Below are 26450 nucleotides of genomic sequence, written 5' to 3'. Positions count from 1 at the left end.
CAATCAGGTTCTGTGCCTGCAGAGATGTGCCTAATGGTGGCGTCACTTTTTGTTTTCACTTGAATTTCTAGGGTTGCAGATCTACACGACCCAACTAGGCCTCTATTCATCATACTCTACATTCCATCAATTTCTTCTACTTCTTCTTCTTCTCCTCCTCCTCCTTCTTCCTCTTCTTCTCCTTCTTCCTCTTCTTATTCTCCTTTTCTTCTCCTCCTCCTCCTTTCTCTTCATCCGGGCTCTTCCTCTTTTTCATCTCCTCGCTTGTCACACTTTCCTCCTTCCTTTATCTCATCTTCAAGTTCAATCTTTCTATCTCCCCTCTTTGCTCCCTCCTTTTCAGTTTTAAGGGAGCATGTGCTTGATCAATTTTTTTTTAAATCTTCCAATTTTTTCACTACTTGAAAACAGTAGAGGCTATACTGTATTTAAAAAGAATCCCAATTGTTTCACATATTACTATTAAAGTCGAGATAAAGGGCTAGTGCCTATGATGAAATTGACTGCAGAACCATTATTAATTAGTCTAATCCTATATTCAAAATAAATAGTGGGGAGTACAAGCCATGTAGGAGTTAAGTTCAACATGATGGTGAATATATTTACAATATAGTTTTTGGAGAAAAAAATGTAACTCGTATAAACCGCGACTTCGTGTATAACAGAAGCATTATCGCAAACTGATGCAAATTTTACACGTATACCGCAACAACTTATCAATTTATGTAATATACTTGATGATTTTGTTAGGCCTATATATTCCAACTTCCGATGCCCGAAGAGTATCTGATCACGCTTCTACTCTAAAATTGGAAGTCGGACTTAGAGGAAAATATAAACTCGTTTTGTTTAACGTGCTTGATAAGCCCTGTTTATGTATGTCTCTGCTTTATTATTTTTTTAATTGGTTCGTCCTTATATTTGTGTGAGTTTATATAAACACACCTCTATTAACGTGTCAGACTTATTCCCTTCACATTCCTTCTTGTAATATTCCCCGGTTGTTACACAAGTTCATCAATTACCACAATCCCGCAATAATTTGCAAAGAAAAAAAAAACGCAGTCAAGTCATGAAACTGTCGTGGTAGAAAATTGAACATCCAAGTAAGTTTCAGAAATGGACTTGATAACTGCTACGTTCTCTTGATGATTAACAATTAGACAACTAATGATTATTGACAATACGGTAGTACCATAGAGAGAACAATTCCTACAATCAAACGATTAGCATTCTCCCGTGGTTTCCAAATGATGTCGGCGTATACACTGGCGTACAGAATGGGGGATTGGGGGCATGGACCCCCCCCCCCCACCCCATAAAAAAAAAATCACGACCTATATAGGTAGAGAAAGGAGAAAAGGAAAGAAAAGGAAACGGATAACGATGAAATATATTATTTTTTCATATTATGTCCAAATTAATCACAAACGATATAAACATTTTTATTAAAAAGATCAAATTTTTGCACGCTTGCTCGCTCGCTTGCAGGTATTTTTTTTTATTATAGTATTTTACATGTCTGGCCCCGTCAAAATGCTTACCCCACAACTCAATGCGCAGAGATGACGCTGATGGAAATGAAGATGATGTTTACAATAACACTTATTATGATATAGTGCTACTTCTTTACTGTGATGATTATGATAAATAATTTATCATTATCATCGGCTTAATCATGATGATGGTCATATTTGTAATGATAATGATAAACAACAATAATGATAATGATAATATTGAAAATGATAATGATTATTGCGTTAATTATACAAATCGCGACAATGCTTTGATATTCTCCTCCTCATTTTCGTTGGGTATTGGGAAAGCAAGAAAAACTTGCTATCAGCTATAGTTTACAGGAGTTCCATACATAAACATGATTAAGTAGAATCTGAATTGTCTGATTTTTCATTATTTCATTGTTATAGAGCTTCATCTTATAATAATTGAGTTCGCATTATCGCAATCTAATAAAATGCTCCTGCTTTATGAATCCAAGTATGTTCTCCCAGGGACGGATATCAAGGGCGCCATTTTAGTTGCTGTATTCTAACCCTATTTTGGTTTACATCCGGGATATTATTATCAGGGTGAGATTTGAACCACGTAACCACTACGTACCAGACGACGCGACCAAGACGTATAAAGCAAAACCGCCACCACACCCAAGCCTTCACGATTGCTCTCGGAGCTGCAGGGGATTGAAAACAGTTGGGATTACACTATTTCCTTTGACCGTTTCCACGATCTGTTCTTAAATACTTCATCATCGATTCTAGATACCGATTAACCCTTCTTTCAAAGAATCAGACGATTGGTAAACTCTTTCCCGCTCGTTCGTTCATGAGCCGTATAGATCAACGAACGCACGTTAAATAAGAAGAGCAGAACGGAGAGAGACAAGCGAGCGATCGGATGATAGAGATGGGATCGGGCGCCAGTGTGAAGATCTCACCTACGACCTACCACAAAGAATCAGCACATATGTGTAATATACAGGTGGCATGGAGGAGAAACAAAAAGATTGAGAAAATGCTTCATGCAGCAAAATTGGAAGCTTCCAAAACAGTGAAACTTCTCTTATTAGGTAAGTATTCCAAGTCGTGTTTCATGCTCTATTGAAATATAATTATGTTACTGTCTAAATTTTGCTGCTAATCTATATTGTGATGTTATTGGTCTAAACAATGCGCCTAACTCGCCGCAATTAAGGCCTTTATTCTATCAAATTGCATAATTTGAATGAGTCTGTGTTCTTTTTTTTTCAACATGGGTACAAAAGATTGATGGCGTAGAGTAGTGTAACTTGATAGCTTGTGGCGGGCATGACTGGAGGCTTCCAAAGAAAATAAAGGAAAGGATTATGCAATGAGCCAGGTGCATTGCTATGTCAGTAGCATTCTTGAAGCCCCTCAGTTAAGACCCAAGATGAATTGGTCGGTATCAATCAACAACTGTAATACGATTATTCATGATAAAATGAAAGTCTTAATAGACAACAATACGTCTTGTCGATGATGGAAACCAATCTATGTCATACCGAGGAGTTTTAAGAGATGGAGAACCATTCAACACTATTCCCTTTAGAGCAACTATGATGCCGCAAGGATCAAATATGTTAGACATTTTCTTTTTTGTTGGATACCAATCTCTGTCAAACAAAAAGGTCCGTTTCATGTTTCAAATACATCGCTATTAAATGGAAACTTCTGATTTAGGTGAAAGGAATGGATGAGATAGCATTTTCATTAAAAGCCTGTTCTTACTGGCCGATGGACACAAAACGTATTCATAACGGATACAGCGGGCAAGCAAAATTTCGGGGTGGCTCCATTTGTTTTCATCCGCTTCAGACAATGGACAAAACTGGCGAACAATGAAATCACAGTGGACGGATGCTCGATGGATATAGAGCGTATGAAACACATGTGCATACATAACGTTTTCCAACGGATGGCAAGATTCTTTTCCGTTCTACATCCTCTCTGCATCCGTAAGTGCAGTGGGACCAAACCTTGAGCTTCAGCCTAGAATAATCATTATTTTAGGAAGCAGGAAAAGTCCGTTAAGCTCCGAATCAAACTTGTTTTTCGTTGCGATCTTGTGTTTTGAAATGGACAATTGTTAAGAACTATTTAAGCGTTATAGAAAGACAGTTGTGTGTGCTGTATTCCAAAGTTTGATTTTACCACTGGACCTTTACGATGAAGCCAGTGGGAGGTGGCGGAGTTGACGCAGGGATATTGAGTGATATGATAATACACTCACCCCACAGACGAGGTTAGAATAACGGTGATGCTGCGTTTGATGCGAAGCATAAAGGTTGGTAGCCAAGGGCGTAGGCTGGTTTGAGCATGGGGAGGTGTAACTAAAAGTGGTATGGGGCGCACATCTTGGGGAGGTGGAACAACAGTTTGGAAAATCAGCTGTTGAAAGCAGAAAAAGGGGCACGCATTTTTTCGTTTTCCTTGCCAGTGTCGGAACTCCTCTGCCTCAGTGGGATGGTGCACCTCCAGCCTACGCCCTTGGGAGCTGCATCCAGGCGGCGTAAGTTGATGATCAATCATTTTAATGACACGTTTTGAGACATTTAGGCATCGATGACTGTTCACGGTCGTAAAAGAAAGGGTATGAACCGCCGCCTTAATTGCCGATATTTGACTACCCCCGGACTACTAGCAAATCTGTCTTAAACACTCCCTTGGGCAAAAGTGGAATATTCATGGTATATTGGAACATTTTCTGCAGCACATTAGCAGTGAACACTATAGAACACTGTTATGCTCAACAACTGTCCGAGTAAAAAAAAAACTGATACAACTTCACTTGATGAAACACGGGGAATACATAAAAAACCCGATCATTTCCATTGCTATTGGTAAATATCAATAGGAGGGGAACAGCGCTGCTCATTAATCTTGAAAGTGGTTTCTAAAATGTATTTTAGGTGCTGATACACCATATTATCCTTCCGTTTTAACATGTTCAACTTTTCCTGTATTTATCAGTGCAATTCTATGCTATCTAAAGTAGATATTAAAGCACTGTATAATACTTAATAAATCCCTGAATGTATTTTCCCTACGGGAAGGAACAGTGTCCCACAGTGTGTGTGCCACAGTGTGTTTACAGTATCGCACACAATGTGAAATCACGTTCACACCATGTGCATTACAAAAGTGTGCATCCCATGTTCACATAGTCGACCATGACTGTGAAAACGCTGTGAACAGTGACACTGTGGAGGTATCCACAATGCACAGTGTGAAAATATCTTCACACTGTTGAATTTGAGCAATTTAACAGTGTGAATTTTTTTTCACATACACTCTGAAAACAAATCAGTCAAAAATTACTAGTTAATATGGTCAGCTGGGTGCAAATGTTTATTTTAGTCATATTTGACTATTTTCTAGTCATATTTTACTAAAACAGAGTTATTTCTGACTAGAATATATGTCAAAAATTTGACTATCACTGATTGTCATATCAGTTTCATCCAGGTGACCACTGGTCTAGTCAATTTTACTGATTTGGTTCAGGAGTGTAGTCCACTATGTGAACACGCTGTGATCACAATGTGTTCTTTCCAACTGGGGTCAAAAATTTATTCAACAATGTTGAGTTTTGCTCCTTGAAAAATCCATATGCAAATAACTAAAGTTTTGCCCTTAACACCAATAAAAACAGTCAACGGCTTATAAAAATAAAAATAAAAACTTCTCTATGCTCACCGAGTTCCTAAACGCAGTAATTGAAAGTAGGTACACTGTTTGAAAGTGGAAACATGTGCTTTTTTTAGATTATAATTAACCCGAGGAAATAACATAATTGTGTTGTCTAGCTCATTATCGATGAAGTAAAACATTATAACAAGTTTAAACAACATATTATTCATCAGGCAGAAAATTTTCTTTCCTTCCTTGTTTTTCCTTTTTCCTTACTTTTCTCCCCAATTCGTCTTTATCACCCTGTATTATTTTTATTGTCATTATTATCTTTTTTTCTTCTTCATTTTGCCTCTCCTTTTTCTACTTCCCCCTCCTCTTCTTTCTTTTTCCTCCTCCTCTTTTTTTCTTCTTCTTCGTAGTCTTCTCCTCTTTCTACACCTTCTTCTTTTTCTTCTTTTCACCTTCTTCTTTTTCTTCTTCTTCTGCTTCTTCTTCTTCTGCTTCTTTTTCTTCTCCTCCTTCTTCTTGTTCTTCTCCTGCTTCGTCTTCTTCTTCTCTGTGCACCTTACTTAAACTTCCAAAATTACTTAAGAAGCTTTTGTATTTGATGCAATTTGTATGCAATGTAAACAAATTACACCGATTTTTGATCAGGAATAATCTCTTCAGAGCAAAGCATCCTTGAATTAAGTTCTTGCAAATGTCAATAATTGGCAATCAAATTTAAGAACTGGTTAAATAGAACTTCGTTCATATCTCAAGAAGATGTAAAACTTGTAAACAAATATTAGTCATTCATCATAACACGTATTAATACAGTTGATAACAATGATTCCTTTGCGAGAATAATTGTATAAATTAACTTTGAAATCAATCACTTAGTTTTACATTTTTCAACTCTGAACTATTGAACAAGAAGGGAGAGAGAAAGAGAGAGGGGTATGTATGAGGAGGGAGGGACAGGGCCCTGTGACCTTTTTTTCTGCGCCGATGTCAATTTGACTAGCAAAACTAAAAAAACTATAAAAAAAAATGGAGGCCATTTTCGGCCCAAGCAATTTCACAAGCAAAAAAAAATCCTTTCTGTAAAATGAAGGTCAATTTTGTTACATTTCTCCATTTTGTCATATCTTCCAGAATTCCTGGGGGTGCTGCCTATGAAAAATAATACACCGTGTGCGCAGCACCTCCAAGGAAAATTTACATGTGCTTGAATTGCCAGAATATGTCTCCAGAGAATTACCAAGCAATTAAACATTGTTATGGAAAATATAGTTTCAAATTACATCAAAAAAGGTATTGCAGTAAGTAGACACTTTAAAGTCAATGATGAAAACTAGAGATAAACAACAATTTGTTGATGTTTTGTGAGATTTTGATACTGCTAATAAAGGACAATTTCTGAAGAAATTAAATTGCTTGCGGCACATATTAAGTTTGTTTATAGTACTTGGGGGAAATGGGTATTAGTGTGTGGTGGTGACGATTCACATACATATTGCCAGTTAACTATTCGAAATAGTTTTATGACCAAATTTTGGAACCCGACCCCCTCTTGTACAATAATAATTATTCGGCAATGATAGTAGTAATTATATATTTGGATTTAAACAGCGATGTTTCCATACAATACAATTATTTTCTTTGCTTTAACAAGAGGTGCCGCTTCATCGGCAATTACACTCAGTGCATTAAATGGGTTAAATCCTACCAGGTACTCATTTCAACTCACCTGGGTTGCACTTTTCAAGTAAAACGCATCTTGGCTGGGATTCGAACCCACAAATAAATATTCACACCTTAAAAGGGACATTATAATCAAATTTGTGTAATCATGATAGGTACCTGTCTCACTAAACAATGCGAGCGCGAAGCGCGAGCTGAAATTTTCGTATATTTTGACCCCAAACAGCGAGATTTTAAGGAATATATTTTAGGAATCCATTAAGAGTATGCATATCTCACCATAGTCATCTAATGCGAGTGCCAAGCGCTAGCTGATTTTATTAGAATTACATCTGAACACAAACACTTTTTGTAGTCATTGCAATCATGATTATCATACGCATCTCACTAATCAAATATTGCGAGCGCGAAGCGCGAGCTGAAAATTTAGATAATTCAGACCTGAAGTGGGGCATTCTAAGGTTTCTTTGCCATGTTTGTAGGAATTAACTAGGACCATACGTATTTCATTAACCAAATGATGCGAGCGCGAAGCGCGAGCTGAAAATTTTTTATATTCAGATCAGAAGAAGGGACATTTTAAGGACTGATTTTAGGAATTCATGAAGAGCAGACATATCTCACCAATCCACTAATGCGAACGTAATCACGGACAGGAAATGTTTCATATATACGAAGACCTTAACATGGGGCAATCACTTTTTGAGTCATGTAAAAGAAGCATATGTCACTACATAAAACAGTGATAACTCAAGTGCTAGGAAATATATTTGGTTTATATTGACTTGAAAACGGGATGTTTTAGTACAACAGGATTATATATCTCGTTAAACAGACAATGCGAGCACCAGGAACAATGAAGACGTAGGCCCTGGGCAAATTATGTTTCATAAAGTTATGATAAAAATGTTTCTTATGTAATGTAACATAACATAATTATAATATAATATAACATTGTCATGAATAATATTTTCTTCTTTCCCACTACGTTTCTCTTCCTTTCTCCCTCTTTTCTCCTTTTCCCCTTTGCCCCGTTTTTTTACGCCACTGTATGTCCATATGGCAAATACCCCTCCAATGTTATTATCTTTTTTTACCCCATGATGGTTTAATGGTTTTATTAGAGATTACATTCAAAATTGTATACATTCCATCTTAATCCCTTCCCAAAGACCCCAACATTGATGAATTGGAAGAAACGGGGGTTTCTCTTCATTGTTATAACATAACAAGGACATAAGTATTTCGTTTGGAAATGGTGAACTGGCTCTTTATTTGCATTTTATGATTCAATAATATTGTTTTATTTTGTTAAGCGGTATTTTAAGAAGAATTTTCACCAATAAAACAATTATCTCTTGTGATTTTTTTTCATTTCTTTCGTAAAAAAGTGTGGGGGGGATGTTTGTACAGGCCACCCCCACCTCCTCGAAAAGTGGGGGGGATATATCCCCCCACCCCCCCCCCCGGGATTTACGCCAGTGTTTTGAAACGTGATTTTATGCATACACTCCGCCTCCCCTCCCCTCCCCGAATCTTTGGTCCCAGGAATTTGAATCTGAAGCGAAATATTATTTTTTATACCAATTTCTGGATATTTCTTAAAATCTCCGATGCAGGTGCGGGTGAATCAGGAAAGAGTACAATCGCAAAGCAATTAAGGTGAGGCCATCAAAGAAACATCAGAAACATCTTATACACAATCTATGCAGTCATGTTTAAGCAGCATTATTTCATTTTATCTATCAATTTCTTTGAAAGGAGTTAGTGGCAGACAGAATTCTTCATTTAAAGTTCGGACTATACTCTTACAAAAAGTCGGGGCCTGAAGTGTCTATGAATGTTGTAATTATGAATTATAAAGAAGTTAATTTTGATAAGTGAAATTTAATTTCAGATTTCCTTTAGTTATCCTGTCACGTTATTTTCTTCATTACAAACTGAATGCTTATTGATGTTAGAAAATAATGACAGTGATGTGTGTGTGTGTGATCAAGCCATTGCAAAAGAAGACATAGAAAAGTCCATTATTAAAAATAATAAAATTTCAGATTTCCTTCTAAAGCATTATGTTCTCCATTAGAATAGATTGAATATTGATGTGATTTTTGAAATGATGATGAAAATGTTTACCTATTGGAGACGCAATGATACAAAGAGTTTAATTCACTAAATGATAAGTGAAAAATAGCTTTCCCACAAACAACCAGCTACGTTATTTTCTTCAACAAAAATTATTGCATATTTATTTTTCAAATAATGATAATTGTATGTTTTTAAAATATATTTTCACCAAATTTGTAAAGCTGGGGAAAATTGGAAAAAGAATGTCAATATGACTGTAACAAAGTGTTACTTATACGATTTTGGCATATTATCTTATCATTCAATCATACCAAGTTTTGTATTAAAAAAATGACAAGATCTGTGTGATCATGGAGGTTAAAATAGAGATTGGTGATAAACACCACTACATATATATATATATATATATATACTACATATTCATTTTGTACAACATATTTTTTTTACACAACAGATTAATTCAAAACAACCTTTATAATAATCTCTTGTAGATTGATTCATTTGGAAGGCTTCAATGAGGATGAGCGTCACGTGTTTAGTCACATCATACGATCAAACGTTACAGAGTCTATCTTATCACTCTTAGGTGCTATCAACAAACTTGACATTAAACACAATGACCCGAAATTTGAGGTAAGCCCTATAAGATCATTTATATATGAAGTTTCCTATTCTCTTTATTCAAATAAAAATTATTTTCATCTGCCTCTTCGGTGAATTTTACCAAACCATCTCATTTTCATTTTTTTAAATCAAAACCAACTTTACGTCAAGGTGGACTATTTCATTAACTTCAATGCAAATCAAATCGTAATACCGTTATTCTTCGCACTAGGGTCTCCCCCACTCTCTCCCCATATTTCATTTATTTTTTAAATCTCTCTCTCATTCTCTCTATCCTCTCTGTCCCTCCCTTCTCCCTTTTCTCCTTCTCTCCATCTCTTATTCTCCCCTCCCCTCTTATTCTTTCTGCTTTCAATTGAATCTCGCAGAACGATGCAGCCTATTTCTACTCCTACATGGAAATGATAGGAACACGTGATCATGAATTCACCCCTGAGTTAACCCAAGTAATGGATAGGATATGGAATTACCATGGCATCCAGGAATGTTACAGAAGAAGAAATGAGTTCCAGCTCCTCGACAACGCAAGCTAGTACGTTAGTTGTGAAAATACTTAAATCTGGTGATCAATGTATTTGTATATTTGTTGTGCTTATAGTGAATATTCCGACAAACTGGTACACAAATTAGCTTAAAAAACGAGAATGGATAATAGTAAAGTGTACAGTATTGGTGTCAGGTTATTTCGATAGGGCGGCTCGATAGGGCGGCTGTGCTGCGGCGGGGAAGGGGAGGGGGGGGGGCAAAATCACAGGGAATGGTCACCCCTGAGCACCTGTGACATAGCCAATGTATAATAGATTATATATATATATATATATATATATAATAATTTAAAACCAAGACCATGTACCCGTATGTCATTTGGTATTGATGTAATGGTGATAACTATAATATATATTTTACATGGTGCACTATTGCAAGCCAAATTAATGATGAATTTTCAATTCTTAGTCAATTTTGTGATAATTTAGGGGTTTCAAATCGGCAGATATATTAAAGAGGAAAAATTATGGCACTCAATAATTTGACCCCCAAAAAAACTTTCAATAATCCCGAATTTATTTAACACACCCATACTCCAATGCCCATTTTAAATGTAATTATTCCATTGGACATGACCAAAATAGATACCAGCAAACTCTACATCTTATTCTGCTGTGAATGGTTTAAATTAAGTTAAAATACAAATTCAAATGCGGTCGCGGTTCGATATTTGTTCCAATTTAATACATTGATATCATAGTTATGAAACCTACCACCGGGGTAAGCAATGAAATCTTGATTCATCATACAAAACTTTTCAGGGTTTGTATTTCTCTTAAATTTTGCGCCCCCCACAAAAAATAGTGGTATATGACTACATTGGGCACGAACCCTCCCCAATCCCCTTATACGCCTCTGGAAGTCTGGAACACACCTCGAATACAAATACTCAAGTTTTTAGAATGATGCATATTAAAAAAATCATTTCATAAATGTAAAAAAAACACTTCTGATATTCTCTCAAAATGTTAAGATGGACCTCGAATATCAAGGAAAATCCATGATGTTTTCGTTCTAACCGCGTCGAGCGCGAATATAATATGGCTTTTAACAATTAGTGTTTTACTTTATCAGTTTGGTCATGTACAAAAAAGGTCTCGGCACCTTTTTTAATGCTACATTTTTTTCTCCCGGCAAATCAGAGCCTCATGAGACATCAATGTGGTGATTAATTCCAAGAATGTTATCGAAAATGGCATTCCCTTGTGCATGATGTCGCAAACAGATTTCGATCTCGACTGTCATGGTCGTACCGACTTGGGGGGGGGGGCGCTCCTCCGCGCGGTAAGACATGACCTTTTCATTTGCATACTGTTTTTTCTCCAAAAATCTACCTATAAGTGTCTTCACTTTCAATTTCAAATTAAACAATTAATAAAAAATGTGTATCCCGTCCTTTTTTCATGGAACATTTACCTAAACTTTCCCTTTGATTGAATCATTCCTGTGGTCGACCATACCTCGTGGCATATACACTCTTATCGAGATGTCAACAAAAGGGGGAGAGATGAGTAGAAAAACTTGTCAGTTTTGACGAGTGAGTATAATGTAGCACTCGTTTTTCTCGAGGCTTACCTGAGCTAAAGACGTATGGGAATTACTTTCATCAAAGCGACTATATCGCTTCCCGCGAGCATTTGAATTCAGTACCTGCCCAGAAACAATCCTGCTCAAACTGAGACAAAAAAATAATGTAATGGACATTCTAACTTATGACCTGTTCGCGCCGTGTTGTGTGACTCTTATCCTCGAAAATAATCAAGCGAAGAAGGCAGACTATAGGACCCTTTGCATGAAAAGGTGTAATTAATATTAACTCTAAATATCAAACGCGACTTGATTTTAAACCAATCCGAAGCGGAATTACGATTGATTTTTAGGAGCCGTATTTAAAACCAGATATTTCTGCCACGAGGTCCATAGTAATGACTGCAAGACCATCAGAATAATCTGATAACGAGTCCAAAATTTCTTGAGAGGTGAAATTAATAGATTTAGACGATATAGTCTTTTCTTGAATCCCGCAATAATTAGAATGTCAATGACTTTATCAGTTTTGTAAACTTTTAGATCTAGAATGAATTTTGTACTCTGTATATTAATTAAAATAGAGTTAGGTACTCATTTCCTTTGAAAATAAATTGTCTATCTTCAGAAATTCCAGAGATATACTCTCTGATAGGTCAAGAGAAAACAAGGATAAGACAAAAAGAATGATGAAAAAACAGATTATCAAAGCCAGTTAATGACGCAATTCATAAATCACGTGATGGAATTAATTATCCTGACTAAAGACAAAAATTGTAACAATGTTTAAAGGGAATTATTAGATATTTAATCAATTCTATAAAAGATACAATTCTGTTTGTGCGAGGTGAAGGGGGGTAAATTGATTACAGAAACTTATTAAAAAAAGATCCCACAAACTTAAGCTGATACGATTTTTTTTGGTCACTATAGAGCCAACACAGCTAGTTTAGTGCAAATGAGAAAAAGCCTGATTAAATCCGTTGACCTGGGTAATTATCGATAATATGCTTGAATATTATCTGATTATAAGCACGAGGATTACAATGCAAATTATAATATGTCTATCGAAGTCGTTAAGAATATTTTTTCTCAAGGTTAGTACATGTATTATGACGAAGATGCAGAAATATTAAGACAATTGTAGGAAGTATTAAGCAGATAAAACCTCTGCCAATATTTTTTCGTCGCTAAACACCTTGACCCGTTATTACTTCTATTTTTTTTTACTTAAATACTTTTTATTCCTTCATTTCAGTTTCTTCGGAAGATTATCTGCTATCTCAAGTGATAACTATATTCCATGCGATGATGATATTATCAGAGCAAGACTCAAATCAACGGGAATTATCGCTACAGAATTCAAATTTAGAAAACGAAAATTTGTGTAAGCATTTCTTGAATATAAGTATATATATATTTTTTTTAATCACTCTTTACAAATTCTAGCCGTTTTGATAACATTGGTAGATAGATGTTGATTTTTGTGATCTAAGCTCCATAGAGAACTTAGTTGGCAAAAAATCCTTTCCTGCACAATTTGATATTAAAACAACCATTGTGATTAAAGTTGAATCTAAAATTTAAAGCTGCCTGATCGTGAATGTTGTGGTGGTGGTAGTGATAATGATGATGACGATGATGAATGTGATGATGGTGAATATTGTGATGATGACGACTATGATGGTGGTAGTGGTGGTGGTGGTGATGATGATGATAATGTTGATGATGATGACAAAGATGATGATGATAATATTGATGATAGACAAATACTGCCAATTGAATCGTTTATCGTTTCTTCTAATGAACACTTTAGCCATTCTTATTATAGAAATAGAATATATAAAGTTGGTCTGGATTGTTGTTAGACAAAGAATATGTTAACAATAATATTGCTCGCCTTTCAATCTTATGTCCGAGTAGAAAATATCGGCGCCCCTGTCTCGATAGTTTTTGAGATAGAATGTCATGAAGTACTTTTTAAACAAGTCTGTATAGAAATGTCTCAGATTCAATATAAATCCAAATCGGGTATGATTATTGATGAATGAAATATTTTTTTGAATATATAGGACTAACGTTTTGAAATGGAATTCAGGTTCTAACTACACCATATCTTTGAGACTTCTAAATCTTAGCCCGAATAACAAATGAAAAGGCAATTTGAATTTGAAAGAAACTTCAATGATATATTTAGTAAATATTTTACATTTTCATGAATGTTGAATGAAGGAAAAACACAGCATTCAATAAAAGTTAGGACTAAAATTGTTATTTATTATGGAGTTGAATCTGCAGTGATTATGAATATACCATCCTTTCATTTTGAATGATTTACCCCTTATAGGGTTGTTGATATAGGTGGCCAACGCACAGAGAGACGGAAATGGATACATTGTTTTGATGACGTCACAGCAATCATGTATACTGTGGCTATTAGTGCCTTCGACCAGAAGCTGAGAGAGGATCCTAAAAAGGTAAATAGCATATTATAGCTAAGCTATAATTTGATATTTTTGTTATTTTACGAACGGGCTGGGGATATGTTGCGATAATGATGGTAATGACAATGATCAAGACATGTAAAGATAGTGATAATGATAACAATTGTTCTTCTTGTTCTTCAATTTACAGTAATAATAATAACTTTAATACTGCTAATAATGATGATGATGATGATGATGGCGATGATGCTGATGATGATAATACTATATAAGATGGCAATAATAGCGATCATAGTAGTAATGATAATGATAATATAAATATCAACGTTTTCGTGAAGTGACTTTTATTGTTCAAACAAGAAATTGCATTGTATGTAATTAGAAGTCTCATATTAAGCAATTCTTATATTAACTACACTCCATAGACTAAATCATTATTGATAGTTGTTTAATTGTGTTTGTTTATGCGAGTGTGTGCGGCTCTTCCCATTTTACCGAGAATCCACGAGAACGAGGGTCCATTAACGATCCAGGTGCATTCAGGCTGTTATAAGATTTGAATTAAAGTCATAGAATCTTCTTGGTCGGAGGAAGGCCATTCGAATAAAAAGGTCGGACTAGCGCCAGTCTGGATAAAGTTACTCCGAAATTCCTCCGACCAAGATACTCCTTGAAGGGTTTGGAATATCTTGGTCGAAGGAAGGTCGGAGCAAGAAGATTCTATGACTGGAGTTCCAACAGTCAACAAATTTATTCAAGCAGCTGTTCATTTCTAAAGAAGCACAAAAGAAAGAACGGCAATAAGGACCCATTTGATGTCCAGCTTCGAAGCCGCCAGTTTCATTGAAGAAATCCGAGGGGTGAAATTTTACGAATATTCATTTGTATCGATTTTCCATCTTTCATATTAATAACCAAACTGAAATTTGAATGCATGACAAAACATCAATAACCAAGCACTATTACGACGAGATATTTGCCCAGATTATATTACTTAACCTTTAATTAGTGGAAAAAAAAGAGAATTTGACCTTTACTGAAACCAGATTTTAACACTTTTCCGATCGTTTGCGGCGAATGAAAATTTCAAATGTGGTCGGTGGAATATTGTTGTTCATTACTGTACATGCCAGATGAGTGCCCGCACATGCCCAGTCGAGCAAATTTGAGTCATATTTCAGGACATATATTGCTTAGTTTATTTTCGCATGCCTCCGAATTATGTACTACACATATAACCAGACCAAGATGCGGCGAAAAAAGTAATTATCATCACAAAAGCATATTTCCCTTTCTGTATGACCTATAGCTGCGGAGTCATGCGGGAATCATTTGTCTACACAATTGCAAGAGATGTTGAGCAAAGTGATGCCTGACATACTTTCTGCTGGCGGTTTTTTAACCTTGTTCAAAGAGATTTTATTTGCTGTTACTCCATCTCATTTGAAACCTCCTTGGTCGGAGTAACTATGTCTAGACTGGCACCACTCCAACCTTACCTCCGACTGGGCTTCCTTCCTCAGATCCCTTAGCACTTTTTTAAGAGTATATCCTGTAAGAAGAATATATTTATGTTACTTATTGAATATTCCATGTGGTGCACGCAGGGTATACGTGCCCTGTGGTATCTAATTTGCCATATTATGCGAAACGACATGTAACAACATAAAATCTCCATTTTAGAAGACACTTCAGACATTGGCTGAATGATTGCGTGTGCTTAATGGTGAGCCGCCGCGATTCTGTGATGAATAAAAAACTATTAATAAAACCGCCTTCTGTTTTTTCTTTACTGTCCACTTGAGAAGTATTCAGAAAATTGATTTCTTTGTCAGAGAAAGGCAGAAAACCAATACAATTACAACATCAGGTGCCTGGCTTCGAATAGAGATAAGGATTCCGAGAAAAGGGTAACATTACAGCAGGAAGTCAGGATAGTCATGAATTATTGTCCGATATTTCTCTGTGACAACAAAAATCATTTCGGAACATTCTTGCAAACTTTTTACAAGCCTATTTGGAAACCCGTACAAACGCTCGCGAAATTCCAACTTCACTTCGTTTGCAAGCATTAAGCAGAGGTTTTGCTTACTGTTATTCAAATTAATTAATCATTTTTTTTTGTTTAGATGTAGATGTGATCGATTGTAAGTCATCATAATATTTTTAAGGTGACTTTTACGATTAAAATGTCATTGTTCAATGTCTTCAATTAATTTCGTATACTGACAATGGATAGGCAGGATTTTCAAATATGATGAATATGAGTTCCAAATAAAGGTTTGTCATATTTTTTTGGTTATATTAAATTTGTGTCCACAGCTCTTTATTCTACTTCTGAGAAAATCTGACAAGATTATTCAAATAGAAGTTAGTAATTAATATGCCCTACAATTTCCTTGGCAATTTGTTCCCTTTATTCAACTTTGATTACCTGTAATAGCAGGCAGGCTCAATGTCTTATAGATATTTCGATATGTTCACATCTAATGGAGATATATCAATGAATGTCGTTTAATTGAGTTTAAACATGCAACAAATATACAAAACATCTTTACTAGCAATAAATGATTAATCAATCAATCCATCCATCCATCCATCCATCCATCCATCCATCCATCCATCCATCCATCCATCCATCCATCAATCAATGAATCATATTAATATTTAATCATTTCATCCATTATTTTGTATATTTTATCAAATTTATTGAATTATACAATTCATTTTGTATATTATCTTTATTCAATCAATTATCTCCAAAGTTAACTTATCTCCGACCTTGCAAAATTCTCACTAGCTTGCGTATATCCGAATTTTCTTTCAAAGCAGTTGCTAAATTCCAGTCAAACTTTCATTTATTTAACCTTATCAATACCGAAGTAGTAAACAACGCTTTAATGACCTTCACGTTTAATCATTCAGATCACGTTGCAAAAAGCATGGTCAGCTAACCTTATAATCATTGGCATCAATCATACTGATAATCACCGGGATTTACATCTCTGGAAACTAAAAAAAAACAGTACATCGCCTCGGGTAAAGTGAGAAGGATAGAAATTGATACATCCAACCCACTGAAGACTTATGTACTTCATTAAACGGATGACGTCATAATGAAACGGTTTCACTGACTCCGTATCGTTTACCCACGGGTAGGATTATCGAACCAATAAAGTGCTATCAGACAATCTTTCGAGGGGGAATTCAGCCTCTTTAAAAAGAATTCAATGTCTAAAATTATAGCTCATCAGTGTAAAATGGATCAAAAACGTCTCGCGCATGATGTTTGGTCATTTTGAGGTTGGAGGGGAAAGCGAGCCAAGCACGTGACGTGTTCTGTAACCATTTTAGTTATCATCATTATTACAATACTTCTGGAAACAAAGTGATCGGAAATGATTATAATATAATTATAAGTTGCTTTTTCTTTAATCCTTCCCTCAAAAAAATCAGAAGTATGATTGTCTGATCAGTTATTCTGAAAGTATGAAGTCCATTTCCTTTCCTTTATTTTATTCATATCATCTTAATGCTTAAACTTATAATATTAGTTCGTTCTTATTATTCTTAGTGTTTAGCTGCACGTTTTTGTCACATATTAAGAAGTCCGTGTAACATGTGTTTTGAATTTGTTGTTAATTCCTCTTCCAGCAAGAGAAAATAAAGGATCTCTGTTCTAATCTTGTTTTCGCTTGGTTGGAAAGAGAGCATGCGAATTAGTATCAATCCTTTGATTTGTCAAAATTTAGAATTATTATTCCATACTAATAACTTGATATGCCAGAAGAATGTTGAATCAGTTTTCTAGATTACATGAGCATGACCATTGATTGTATTCGATTTACTGGATATTTGGTGAAGAAAGTTGTTGTTTTCTTGACAGAAAGTGGCCATCACTTTGGCCTAAGCCCAGGTTATTAATGGTTATGTATATCAAAGGACTTAATGGTTATATACATCGAGGGGCCTTTAAATAGTGTAAAAGAAAACAAAAACTTTGACTTCGGTACATAACTGTAGCAAGAACACGCCACTCGAGAAAAGCATTCGGCATGCATCTATAAATAGGTGTTTGATATAGGGTTCTCAAAAAGGTTAACATAGTATTGGGTAATACTATAAATGCTATGAGACTTGCATGTTTTTGTGTAAAACTTCATTGGTGAAACATAAAATTCCAATGCAACATATTTGAATGTTAAAATTCCTCTCTATAAAATGTGGTTATTTTTTCAATCATGCTTATAAAAAGGAGATTGGGCCGGAATATGAGAAAAAACCCTTCATGACAAAGTAGTCATTGTCAAAAATTATTGAATCAAGACAGCAGTTTCGTCCTGGACTCTTGACAAAAGACATATTTGCAATGTTTGGTCAGCTCAAAATTTTACGACGATCAGCCGTCCCGGTTCAACATTTGTTGACAAAGACTTCTCAGCTGTTCATTGTGATCTGACGGGCATTTTTAATAGATTTTTTTATGTTGTAGAAATTATTCCCGCCATGAATGCGAAAGCTCGCTCATGTCATCCTACGAAAATCCTAAACCAAATGCAAATGTGGCGATGACGGTTTCGATTATTAAAGGCGATAAGGATCCTAATAAAATGATTGGCTGATATCGATCATATGACCATTAATGTAGCCAACAGGTAAATATGCGAATGAATGGTACTAATGATTAGTTATATTGACCGGCTTTGAAATGATGGTTTTGCATTTAAAGGGGTACTCCAGTCTCCAGGCTGAAAATAATTTGATTAAACAGATACAGAAAAATCAGACAAACACTGACAATTCGATCAAAATTGGACGAGAAATAAACAAAGTTATGACATTTTAAAGTTTTGTATTATATCGGTAAAACAGTTTTATGCATGTTTTCATGAGCAAACTGATGTCATTATCCCCAGTTGTTACTTTTGTATTTTATTATGTTACATTATGTTAATGTGATGTAGAAATAAAAGAAAATGGAAAGTGGAGATGCGACATCATCAGCCAACCTAATGAATATTCATGACGACGTACATATAACTGTTTTCACAAAATATTGCTAAACTGCAAAATTGAATAATTTCATCATTTGTTATCAGATTTTGATGAAATTTTCAGCATTCTGCTTGGTGAATTTGACTCTAATTACTTAGATATAATTATTGTCAGCCCAGTACCCCTTTACTAAAGATCCACATCACGATTTCCCCATAAAAATTATGATACATAAGTTTGCTTGGACATAAGAATAACTATCCTTACTTGTTACCTTTGAAACAGTACAAAGGCCTTTGTCCGAATTGTTCTGAATAATTGGCATAGGTATCTCGGATATATAATTCCTATTCGTTCCCTATATTTTGTATAAATTTTAAAGCTATGTAAATATACAATATGTGATTACAGTAATATCATGATCATTCGCTATACTAGCCTTTATTAATGAAATTCTCCTACCACTAATTGTCGTTGTTTTATATTCAATAGAATCGGATGATGGAAAGTATGGAGATATTCAATGCGGTATGTAACAGTATGTGGTTTAGAAAGACGCCACTCATGATCTTCTTCAATAAAATGGACCTGTTTAAAGAGAAGATAAAGACCATCCCACTCTCTGTCTTCTGTCCAGAGTATACAGGTAATTCATCAGTATAGAATTAATAAATTTATGTATTTCAAATGTTTTAAGATAAACCACAACTATTCTTAATCTTCTAGAATGGAAATAGTAAGCATATTTCTCAAATAACAATATTAACATAAATAATACAAATTCTTTCCCCACATTTGTAGTCATTTGTCCTCAATAACATGTCATATGTTATGGAATTCATTTAATTTGTTGTTACATTGCCACCCCCCCCCTCCGGATTTACATTCAAATCTAAAATATTTAATTTCAGATATAATCTATTTTGTAATGCAAAAGCATCATACAAGATATTTTCATAACTCTATGAATGTGAGCATTTTAAAAAGTTTTTTTTTTGCAATTGCTATCACAAAATAAAGGGATACATAAGGGGGAAAGAAAAAAAACCCGCACAATATACAGGTATCAATCAATAATAAACAACATAAGAACAGTAACCAGTAATGGTTCTGGGGGAAGGGGGACAGGGGGAAGGGGGACAGGGCCAATAGACCCATCTATTTTATTTTTCCTTGTCAATAAATGTTGTACAGATTTAATGTTCCTTGTGAGAGGTGCAACTTCTTTATTTGCTTTTCCCCGACTGTCTGGGCCACTTTATCCATACCCTTTAAATTTATTCAAGCAAGTATTAAAATGGTTGTCATGCTTTAAATCTCTTAACATCATTTTTGATGTTTAGAATTTAAATATTAGAGTAATTCATAGCTGATGATTTATTTTAGCCCATAAAATTCATAACTGTGTCCTGAATGATTGATCAACATATAGTATGGAAAATTAAAAACATTATTTCATTAGAATATTTGAACAAGTAGGTAGGATTATTTACAGCTGTTTGACAGTGTCAACATGTGTGGTAGTCAATATTTCTTGAAAAGGATAGGAAGTAGAGAATAAATGTAAGTGAACTCAAGATCTGTGTCTTTCCTGGGATTTGTAGTTTTTAAAAATAACTCGCTGCAAAAGTAAGTTAAAGGCAAAGACAAGCTTAATGGAATATGAAAACAAATACTTTTAGTGAAGTGAGTGAAGTAAATAATTTTTAACAGTTAGAAAAGAACTGAATTGTCTAAAAATTATCAATCTTTGGGGGTCTGCAAATTTATGCTGTCTCGTAGAACCAATCATTGGCAGTGCCCACTGGTGAACTACATGTATTGGGTGGGGATTAGTCAAGATTATAACACACCACATGGGATGACCAGAAGTCAATGCATTACAATAGAGTATTCAAAAATAAAAACAACCCAAATCCATGATAGCTCATTGGGAAAATATCAAGAGAAATGAAATGCCTGTTTATGTCTGGTGAGGATTTCAGTCTTTTCTCCATTCTTTTTAAGCACACCTGGGTAAAATTCTGAGATATAAATTGCACACAAAATGGGTTCATGTATAAGTAATAATTTCTATTGTTTAACTCAATGAAATGAGCCAAGGACTTGGATCATTCTTATATCATATATTCAATAAAATCGGATCTATGGTAATGACCTTGTATTCCATGCAATATTATCATGACACTTTTTTATGACACCCTTCTTTAGATAGGAAATGCTAATATAAGAGATTCTGGATTACTGTCTTTATTGTTAAACAAATCAAATCATCAATTGTCTTATTCATTTAACAATAGTTCCATTTATCATGTATCATGACTACAATTATCACTTGATGGCTAGAATTTTTCCAACATATCTTGCATATTATTATCAAATTGGAAATATTATCTTCTGTATCAAGTGTATATTTTTCATATTTGGTTTATTTGAATATGTCATTTATATTGTCTGATGTTATGTTTTATATATTGTTATTATTGCATTGTAAAATTTGTTGGAAAAATGAATAAATAAATGAATGAAGAATGATAATAAATATTTATTTTCTTTAACATCTTTAATTTATTCTTTTTGTAGGATCCAATAGCTCCCGCGAAGCAAGAAATTACATCTGCGACAAGTTTCTGGCACTGAACAAATTTCGTCATCGTCAAATCTACCATCATTTTACAGTAGCCACTGATACAGGCAATATTCAATTTGTGTTTGATTCTTGCGCAGATGTTATCTTGAAGAGTTCTCTCGAATCAATTGGAATGTTCTAAGAAACTGCATCAGTTGTGTCTTTGATATGATTCAATGCATTTGCGACTGTCTGTATCTTCTAAGAATGTACTGTACATGTCTTTGATGAAGGCTTTCGTTGTGGAGAAGGTTCAGATCAGAATTGTCATCCAGGGCTCCCCTCATCAGAAAGAATTATAATAAAAAATGACTCGTCAATATTAAGAGCGACTGGATTTTTAAACCAATCAGGAGTGGTGATTGAGGACCTGCGTTTGGTTGTATGCATCGGGACCCTGGGATGAAATGGCGATTGAGTGATACAGATGGGTCTTCTTGAAAGGCTGTTGGTGGCTCTTGGTCAAAAGGAAGGTCCAAACTATAAAATGAAGTCAGGGCCGCTCAGGAAAGCTTACGGGTATTTGAATAGTTGTGTGATAGAATGGCGATATTGACTTAAGAACGCAGGATAAAGAATGTAGCATTGAATCCTTGCGTGTCTTCTCTATGAAGATAGAATGAGTAAAGATTTGAATTGCAGAAAAATAAATGAAATAACTAGGATTGTGATTTTGGATCAAGCCTACATCGAGCATGAGTCGTTAAGATTTGATTGATTTATTAATGTTGAATCTTGGTAACTGCTTTATGTTACTACATATAAAGAGTAGTAATAGCCTTTATGTAGTAGGAACCAATTTGATACTGTTGAAATTCACAACTTTATTATTGGGGGACTTGTATGTCTCTGTTGCTAATTACAAATGTGATTTTTCTGTAATGTAAGAGTAAGGTATGATACATGTAATATACTTCAAAGTTTTCCCCTAAATCAAAATGGCATAACCATAATTAAATTTTTATCTTGATTTTTTTTTTAAATAATAGTGGCAAATTATTATTCTTTTCCTCAAAAAAGGAGAAAGAATTTGTCAAAATATGTGACTTGCCTATAATGTAAGACCCAACATATGTTTTTAACACAGAATGGTTTTGTAATCATGTACAAAAAAGAGTAATATTTTGTATGATAATTCACATTAACAGGATATTCAAATGAATTGGGAAATGTTCATTTTTCTGTTCTTGCTCATTCACATGAGTGTGTTATGATAAACTTAAGCCCCTTTTACACCTTCACGGATCATCCCGGATTATCAATCCGGGGTCATCCGTGTACAGTCCGCGATTACCGTGTACATAAAGACTACTCATCCGGCGCCATCCTTGATGTACCGGCGTATCCGGGAGAACATTTTTTCAGTTCACGGACGGATAATCATCCGTGTTTATTCTTGTAGCCACCTTGTACATCCGTGTAGCTACCGAATGTATCCGGGAGGTCCTTGTTAATACCGGCTATATCCGGGGTTGAAAATTTTCAATTTTTTGCGCACATGAACAATAGTCCGTGTTCATGGCCATGTATGTATACGCTTCAGACGTTGCCAAAATAAAAGAAACTTCAATCTTGGCCAAAGCTCTAGAGATATCCCAGTAGAGACCGTAAAGATCCGTGTAAGGACCCAGTAACATCCATGTTGACTCCCGGTAGCTTATCAAGCAGGTCCCTGGTGCTGCCTTGTCTGTCCTTGTAGAAACTACACTTTTCCGTACACTTCCGAGTTAATACCCAGTTAAATACGTATTCACTCCGGCAATGGTGGAAAATTCCAATTTGGCACCCCGGGTCACCACGGACTGAGATCCGTGTTGCATCATGGAAGGTGTAAAAAATGGGCTTAGGTTGTTTAGCAACATCACATACTGCACTGGAAATGGTATCATATAAAGCAAGATAAATCAGTACCTTTCATGCATACTTAGAGAAACATACCAAAATATACTTAATAATTCACTAATTTTATCTCTTAGAGTGACTGTATAAAAGTTGCTTGCAATTTATTTATTTCTGATATTTCAGGTGGCCCTTTTAACAAAAGAACAACAAATAATATTAATAATGAAAATATTAGGTAAGTAATGAACAAGATACAGTAATAAATAATATATACAGGCACAAAATATATGTAAACATGTTGTTCATTTGATAATCAATTTTGACAACTTGAAATCAAATTTGTGTATTTAAATTTTGAAGGTAGAGCATAAAATAACATAATAACATGGACCTGGCCACGGAGAATTATCTATTGTTACTGAATCACTGAATGCTAATAAACAAACAAAAACATAAGACCATCACATTCTTTTATAAAACTGACAAATTTAACTATTTCAGTGACATAGTCTTACTTATACTGATAGAAATGCCCCCTCCCCATTATAATCATGCATTAAAACTGCCACCTCATTGTACCGTCAAAGAAACAAATGCCTAATTTCAGGCAAAGAAATTAAAAAAGGGCATTTATTTTCAAGTTGTGTTTAAAGGTGATTTTAAATTGTTAGGCATGAGGTCATTAACTGTGTCCTCTCTAAACACTAAATTAAATAGTGTTTGAGAATTGGCAACCATAGAGACAGTATTTTTAGTTTTCCAAAGTTTAGCATTTATGAAGTTATAGGCAAATATGTATTAATACATAATCTTGCTTTATGCCCTTGCAAATTTTTGTGGCAATTGTGTTATTAGCGGCTGAGATTTGAATAGGGTTGGGGTCATATTACGTCCCACTCTTAGTAAAAGAAAAATGGTCTTAACCCTAAAAGAACTGGGGGGCCCCCTCCTCAACGCTTCGCACGATATTTCTGAAACTAGCACCGCAAATTTTATTACTTTTATAAGTCTCGAACACATTTTGAGACCAAATTCGGGACATACGGGTATAGCATACTGACTTTTTATGTCATGCCGAAAATGGCTCATTTTTATACTTTGTGTACAAAGTCTACGGAAGATGAAATTCATAAAGGGTGATTATTTTTCATTCTAATTGCTCAATTAATTTAGGGTTTAATTTAGTTGGTAAATGGGAGATAATAATTTCCATTGAAAAACAAAAGATGAAAAAACAAAGAAATACATGAGGAAAAAATTGGGCTTCGCAATTTTTCTTTGAGAAAATGTTTAAGTTAAATTACAAAGATGACATCTGGAAAAAAAGAAAATTTGAAGTGAATTTATTTATTTTTCACGAATAATAAATATGCATATTTTATTCATAATAATATAGGGTATTTATATTGCGCACATATCCACCTTGTTAGGTGCTCAAGGCGCTCCTATATTACCCGGCTAAGCTAGGCGTTCGCAGCGCACACAGCTTTTTAAGGAATAACTTCCTACCGGTTTCATAACAAAAAAAAATGATTTTCAGAATTTTTTTAAATACTGGCTCGTAGTTTACGAGGTAAAGAATGTGCGTGCCAAATTTTGGCGTGATCGCGCGAACGACGGCCGAGAGGCATCATCGCCCCCTCCCAGTTCTCAATACATCTCAAATAGCCCAGTCCTTTTAGGGTTAAGACTGTATTAGTGGTTATATAACAGCATGAATTAAGTAAAATAAGAGTTGAAATATTGGCAAAAAGGCATAGTACTGATGTATTTGTAACTGAGTAACAACTGATTAAAAAAAAAATCTTTATAATGAGATAACCCTTATCAATCTGGGCTCATGCAATTTCTTGTCCAAACTCATTTATGCCTCATGTAATAGGAGGCAACCATAAAATAAACTTTAAATTGCTGTCAGGAATAAAGCATGAATTGGTGACCATCAAAGACATAAATTTGAACAAGAAAATCACGAAATAAGACGTGCCAATCAATATTGGAGGTTTGAGGCTTTTTAGCTGACATAGAGAGAATACCAAATGTTTTAGTTAGCATGAATTGTGCATTGATCTTGTCAGTGTTATCATGGTCCAGCATGACAAAATCAGGCCTAGCCCATACAGAAAATAAACATAATTTTGGTTATATTAAACTAAACAGTGCAGCAAAATATACAACATAAATGATACCACCACTGACAGTGAATACATACATATGGGGGGGTGTTTCATAAAGCTGTTCGCAAGTTAAGAGCGACTTTAAGAACGACTGGTGATCCTTTCTTGTGGTAAATGATATATCAATTGGCGATGGCTAAGAAAGGATCGCCAGTCGCTCTTAACTTACAAACAGCTTTATGACACAGAGACGTTACTACATAATATACAAGATGAAAGACTGTGGTCCAATTATACAACAAAAACAATTTCCTTCCCTGATCAGTTGTTCTCTTGTAAAATACATTTTTCTGTACAAGAATGGGATCATTATCTTGATTAGCTTGCAAACTTTCCTATTGAGTCACAAATCACTTTAATAGCCTCTAAACAGAAATATTATTTTCAATAAATGATTCATAAGAAACTCCTCTTCATTTTGAATGCTTGCCTGATGAAATCAACTTTCCTTGGACAACTAATTCCTAACTCTCTATATGCATCAAAGTTCTTCTGAGAAGTCATCAAATAGAATCGATCTCTTCTTCCGAAGTCATCATGCAATCATCTTCCCTTGTACAAGAAACCCCCAACTCTCAAACCATCTAAGAGACTCCACCTCCTCTTCAGTTAAGTCCTTGTTTCCATAAGTCAGTGGTAAGAATTTTTGGAAGACTAAGAAGACGCACGTCAGCCAAACAACCACTAGGCTGGTGAAAAGACTACGCTGAGCAGAAGTTCTGCA

General features: G+C 34.9%; 2 protein-coding genes across 3 annotated transcripts in view; one reads left to right on the top strand and one right to left on the bottom strand.

The window, feature by feature from the left end:
- The first annotated feature begins 2087 nt into the window (after positions 1–2087).
- On the top strand, positions 2088–24764 carry LOC129278026 (guanine nucleotide-binding protein G(i) subunit alpha-like). 2 transcript variants are annotated; one of them, XM_054914227.2, is made up of 8 exons: positions 2088–2587; positions 8477–8519; positions 9434–9575; positions 9935–10098; positions 12898–13026; positions 13987–14116; positions 19571–19724; positions 21662–24764. In XM_054914227.2, exons 1-8 carry the CDS (start codon positions 2416–2418, stop codon positions 21847–21849), a joined length of 1122 nt encoding a protein of 373 aa, XP_054770202.2. In that variant the 5' UTR covers positions 2088–2415; the 3' UTR covers positions 21850–24764. The 2 variants fall into 2 exon arrangements, with proteins under 2 accessions (XP_054770202.2, XP_063966266.1); XM_064110196.1 differs by lacking the exon at positions 2088–2587 and adding an exon at positions 3431–3780 and having other exon boundaries at positions 21662–23767.
- LOC129278025 (protein O-mannosyl-transferase 1-like) overlaps positions 23686–26450 on the bottom strand; it is a 24177-nt gene continuing 21412 nt past the window's right edge. The window contains exon 17 of the mRNA XM_054914226.2: positions 23686–26445. Coding sequence (XP_054770201.2) covers positions 26262–26445 — 184 coding nt within the window. The 3' untranslated portion in view covers positions 23686–26261. The remainder of the gene's footprint in view (positions 26446–26450) is intronic.

This window comes from Lytechinus pictus, chromosome 15 (genome assembly GCF_037042905.1).
Source record: "Lytechinus pictus isolate F3 Inbred chromosome 15, Lp3.0, whole genome shotgun sequence".
Taxonomy (NCBI): domain Eukaryota; kingdom Metazoa; phylum Echinodermata; class Echinoidea; order Temnopleuroida; family Toxopneustidae; genus Lytechinus; species Lytechinus pictus.
This window is presented reverse-complemented; position numbering and strand designations above follow the sequence as displayed.